Genomic DNA, 6,000 nt, shown 5'->3' with positions numbered 1-6,000 from the left:
GTAGATAAATTCTACCAAAAATGGAAGTGTAAGCCACTACAAATGTGCGGGATAATTATTTGTTTGCATATGTGTCTGGAGTTTTATGTGAGCTGCTGTTATGAGCACCATATCTTTAGTGTGTTGAACACTGGAGGAGAATTTCCTGGATCTGCTACAGGGCAACAGCCAAGTAGTATTTAAAAAACAACACATTTTGTGTCTGTGTTAACTGTAGTTGGGAAAATTAGAAAAAAAACACATGTTAAGTAAGATAAATTATTTATATGAATTCATATAAAGATGCACAAACATAAATGATTAATAACAATGTTGACAACTAAATTCTACATTTTCTAAATTCCTTTAAATTGTACAGATGTTTATAACTGAATTCAGGACACAATGTAGCTAGGCCAAGCTCCAGCAAAACTGTATTGTGAGCAATATATGCACTAGTTGACTGATCCTGACAATTTGTGGGAATTTGTGTGTTTAGCAAAATTATACTTGTCTTAATTAAATTGCAGAGAGTGAAAACTGTTTTGTTAATTGTAGTAATATACACTGTTAATTCCAACACATGAACAAAATGCAGTGAGGCATAGAAGAAGCCCTGGGATTAAAAGTCTGCCATCAAAATAGATATGATCTAAAATTCAATAAAATAACTTATTGATATCTATGATATAACACAAGTATCCTTGTAGATGAACATACATATGGTAGAAAACTGTAAAAAATATGAGATCTGTTAATGTGAATAACAGTTACTAATATTGTCAAATATCCATTCCATTACTAAAGCAATGATAAAGTTCCTAAATTTGTTTTTGTTGCATTTTCTACAAACATTGTTGGTAGTGTTCATATGAAATGCAACCAAATCATTTCAGTATTTTTTGAATTATTTGTGCCACTGTATTTACATAACTGCTTCCTTACAATTTCATATTGTCTTGTGAGTTTATTGAAAACTCATCAGGTATTGTCATTATTTCATTATTTACTATTTAACCACTATGAGACTTAGAACATACTTGAGTAGATGTTAGTAGAAATTTCTTGAAACCTTGTCTGAAGACACTGTCTGCAAGATAAATAATAATGAGAATAATATGTTAGAACAAATGGTTAAGAATAAAATAAAGTGCAGGTGTATGGAGGAACAGCTAACACATAACTCTATTTTGCCCAAAGAGCTACATAGCACAGTAATAAACTATCATGGAAAATGACAATGCCTGTCAAGCTTTGCTGGAGCTAGACGTACAAGGAATGGGAATTAGCATGTTACACAAACAACAGTGGAGCTTTCATCAGTTAATTATAACTTATCTTAATTTTGTAATAGTTTGAAAGCCCATAAATGTTCATTAATAGGAACTCTTTCATCAGTGAATGAAACATTGTAGCAAGGCATAAAATAAGTACCCTACAAAAGAACCCAGTTCACTTTTTTTGTCTTTTTTGGTTTTCTGGAAAAGGAAGTGATAACACTTAATCACATATATATGCAAAACATCATAAGAATTCATCAGCTATTACACTGACCAGAGTACAAAAATCTAATCTGAATATTATAAACCTTCAGAACTGTAACATTATTTATCAAATGTCTTGTCCATGAAGTCTTTGCACTTTCACAAATTTACAGAGATCTTTGAGTATGTTCTGATGAGACTTCCTTCAACCCATCATTTCACTGGTTTGACTTGAGTTCCTTCTGTGCGACTAGAAGTAGTTTTTATCTTTTTCCTGCAAAACAGAGAGAAAGATCTGTTAGTATAGTATTGGGAAATTATACAAAATGATGTGAGGAAGACAGGTTTTATGTACAGTTCAAAACAACAAAATTTTATTACTTAAAAGTATCTTCTGTACAGCTTTATAACCAGTATGTAGTTCTGGTACTGAGAAACTCATTCACTCACCCACTCAAAGCAGTATCCCTCCTTATTGTCTGTTACTGACTTTGTATTGTTATCATAATATTCTGTGCAGCTCAAGGCCTACAGCAAGCCTTTTTCACTGATGCAATTTCACCAGCAGTCTTAGAGCCCATAGGCAGTAGCCATATGTGTGTAAGTTGTCATGTGAATGTGTGAGAGTTCTGCTTCTGAGGAAGGGCTATCCAAAAGCTTAAATATTCTAGTATTCTTTTTATTGTGACTATCTACAACTCGACACCTCCTCCATGTGCTCATTAGCGATCTATCCTTTCCATATTGTTATTCCATCCTGCACTTTTTATTTTTTTATTTTATCCTAGAATCAAGTGCTCTTGCACGAATATGTGATAATGACCTTGAATATTAATGGATACTAGGTCTGGTACCTTAAATAACCTACTAAGAGAACTTTAATTCACACTTGAAGATGACTGTGAATAAATTCTTATTGCTACTGGTATATGTTATTATCAAGTTGTTAACAACAGCAAGCTGCTGAATTGTGACCTTCAAGTTCAAGATAATTGGATACTACTGGAAAATAATCTAATTTTGGAAATGTAGCAGTGACTACATTAGAGTATATCTACTTGGTATTAATATTTAATGGCAAATAAATCTATAAAACAAAAGTGCAATTATTCTGTTGCAAGTTGGTCTGCACAGTCTTTGCTAAAAGGAGGGTTGTGGAGTATGTCTTTAAGATTATGGAAACAATCAAAGACTTGAGAAGACTGTTTTAAGATTCACTACAATCTCATAAGTAGTGACTGAAATAAATATTCAATGGTTATCTTTTAACGTGCAGAAAGACTGAAATGTTTTAACTGAAGTAGGCAAAATTTATTGTAACTTCCAAAGTGACTGGAAGCATACTAAAAATAACAGGTAATGAATTAGCTTGAAAGCTACAACAGTGTGTGGATAGAAGCAAAATATATCATATATCATTTTCATCAAATTAAACAGCATCATTGTATTACTAGCCTTCAAACACATGAAAAAAATGTGTGTCTGTAAACACTCACACACGCAGCAGATCAGATATGTGAAATTATTCAAACCATCAGTTAATCAATAAGGTAAAGAAATAAATGACAGAATAAAAATACTTTCAAAATGAGAAATTGTATACACAGTTACATAATATGAGGACAAACTGAAAAACTTCAGACCTATCTGAATTGAACACTAATTTTTGCTGAGACATATTTACTAATCTGAACTCACAACACTTGCATAGCTGTTTAACTATATGAAAACAGAATGCTAACAGAAATTATCAGTGCCCTATTACAAATGTATTTCCAGACATTCACTCTGTTTCCAATTTGGATAAGTAATAAGTAACATCATATGAAATACGGGGAGCAGATTGTACTACACTACTCTTGTGAGTCCAGAATTGGTGATCAGTGAGGCCTTATGAAATCCAAATGTTAAATTTGCATTTTTCACTTTTTTATCCACTGTAATATCAGTGGGTGAAACTTTCTCATGTCGAGTTGTATTTCTTATCTAACAGTCGAAATGAACATAGCCATCATATTTCTTACTGATTCTAATTTTTCCCCCATGTTTGTATTTAGCTTTCCTCCATTGGGACATTTATTTTGTTTCCACAGTACTTTTATTTCCAGAATATGATACACTTGATAGCTTGCTTCAAAATAACAAAATTATGTGCTAGTGTTCATTACATTTCACTGAATGCTCCTATCTCTACCACATTGTGCAGATTATTTTTGTCAAAATTGTTTCGTAAACCTCATCTAAACTTGGCACCTTTGTTTTCTTGGCTGTAAAAGGAGAATAATTTGTCCACACAGTTAAACTATTACTCTTGGAGTTTTGACATTTAACCCATCGATTTGACCTTATTTTGAGGTGTTTATACAAAGAAACTAACTGAAAGACCAAAAACAAATTTAAGAGTGTTTCATTTACTATTTTTGTTGGAAAAATTTGTACAGTTAATCAAGTACTTTTTCATATTATTAACAGGCTAGAAACTTTTCAGTCTGTCCTCATGCATGTCTGTTGCCAGGTTAGTGTCTCAAAACTAACTACTTGTAACTCTAACTACAGGAAAAAAGCTATTGAACTACAACAAATGTATTATATAGTATAGATCATTGTTATGTGCCAGCTTTCAGCAAAGAAACTTTGATAGACAATTGGAAAAAAATGTTGTAGTAACATGTGCATGCACAGTTGATATAAAAGTTTTCAATAACAAAACATGCACATAAATAACAGAGTTACAAGATACTTCTGCCCAAGACACAATATATTCCAGAAAAGCAGGACTACTGATAGTAGCAATAATGAATATTTAAAACTCAGAAGAGAAGGTAAAGCATGTGCTGTAAATCTGAATAGACATAGATGAAAATTAATAACCACTTGTGATTGCCTCACTGACTAACAAGCAAATGGAAATGGGATACTGAAACCTATCCCAAATGTTTGTTATGCATAGCTATTTTGTTCAGTACTATTCTGAAAGAGAAAAGAGTGAAACAGAAATTAGCAGATAAATGTAGACCTACATCTTCAACAGAATTTTAAACTGTGTTTTGATATGAGCTTTAAAAATTTAATGATTTTGTCACACAATAATATATACAAAGTGTTTGGAAATTCCCATTACAAACTTCTAGGACTTGTAGAGGGGAGTGAGAACATAATATTTTGAATAGGAACCCATGTCTGGAAATGCAGCATTTCCATTCTACAATAGTTTCATTTCAGATGTTTAACTCATCCAGTTTTGTTTGAGGAATTGAAATAGACGTGACGCAGTATGCTTATTAGGCTACAATTTGAAACGAAACATAACAAAATATCCATTTATCACTTACACACATTTTTTGTATTAACATTTAAACATTACATGTTTATATTACTCCAAAACAAAAAGGAACCCAGCATACTGTACATACAGAACAGTACTGACGCATTACATGAGTAGCTCGATGTGGAAACCACTAACATTGTTACAGACATTGTACCTACAAAGCAAGTTCTGGTAGACATTCTCCATCCCAACGTGTGTCTCTTCCATTTCTAGAGCAGTGGACAGAACTTGGGCCAGCAGATCTTTCTCTATCTTTACAGGAGTCTCATAAATTAAAATTTTGCATATATCCCAACAAGAAGTAGTACATCTCATCCTGCCCAACCTATTGCATACCAAGACAAGCAACACTGAGACTTTTCTCTTCCCCTCAGCAGACATGAACACATTACACATCTGAATAGAATAGAAACAGTCCTAGAAGTTTGTGATGCGAATTTGCAAACACCCTGTATCTCTGCACATTATGCAGGATGACATGTGTGATGATGTGGTTGTAGTAACCATTAATTAGCAATATATTTTCATCTAAGTTGCAAAATTTACAGCACTTGTCTATTAATTTTGTGTCTCAAGGTAGAAGTATTTCAATTTCATTTGAATTGTTAGGCAAGTCTTGAAGATAATGAATTACTGAAAATCATTTTCATCTTTTTTGCACTGAAAAGCATGTAGAAAATGTAAGTTAGGGTAAAGTCTGAAGCTTTGTACATAATTTGTGAATTCAATAAAATATTTTAGTTCAATGTAATTTGCTCTACTGCTACTCTAAAATACTTGCATATGATTAGGAGCGAGTTCAGAAATGAAATAGCAATATAACAATGATCTATCTATCTAACACACGTGTGGGAAATATCACGAGCAGATGCAGGGACAGTGATGCTTCGCTGGTACATACACGTTGCTGGAGGGAGATGGCCTCAGTGGCATCACAGCTACCACTGTCCGACGTTCAGAAATGCAGCGTTCATTTTTATTCTTGCTGCTTGATGGCAGTAGACCATGACTGCTTCCTATTAAAGAAAATTAAGTTTTGACATATTTACATCTGTGCTGCTTGCATAATGAAAGAGCTTGTAGCAATTATATTTTTTGAACTCATAATCATTGAGTTGCAGTTAACACCTGAGCACAAAAATCAAACTAAAGAAACATGAAGAAATATTATAACAGCATTAGTGCCTACAGTCTTTTCATAAGATATTG

At 32.9% G+C, this 6,000-nt stretch overlaps 1 protein-coding gene across 1 annotated transcript in view; it reads right to left on the bottom strand.

Annotated features, from left to right (window-relative positions):
- Positions 1 to 244: 244 nt before the first annotated feature.
- LOC124550602 overlaps positions 245 to 6,000 on the bottom strand; it is a 1,053,220-nt gene continuing 1,047,464 nt past the window's right edge. The window contains exons 11-12 of the mRNA XM_047125358.1: positions 5,693 to 5,807; positions 245 to 1,737 (exon numbers count right to left, since the gene is read on the bottom strand). Of these exons, the coding sequence (XP_046981314.1) occupies positions 1,677 to 1,737; positions 5,693 to 5,807 (176 nt within the window). The 3' untranslated portion in view covers positions 245 to 1,676. The remainder of the gene's footprint in view (positions 1,738 to 5,692; positions 5,808 to 6,000) is intronic.

Source organism: Schistocerca americana, chromosome 1 (genome assembly GCF_021461395.2).
Source record: "Schistocerca americana isolate TAMUIC-IGC-003095 chromosome 1, iqSchAmer2.1, whole genome shotgun sequence".
Lineage (NCBI taxonomy): Eukaryota > Metazoa > Arthropoda > Insecta > Orthoptera > Acrididae > Schistocerca > Schistocerca americana.
Note: the sequence above shows the minus strand (reverse complement) of the source record. Positions and strands in the feature narration are given on the sequence as shown.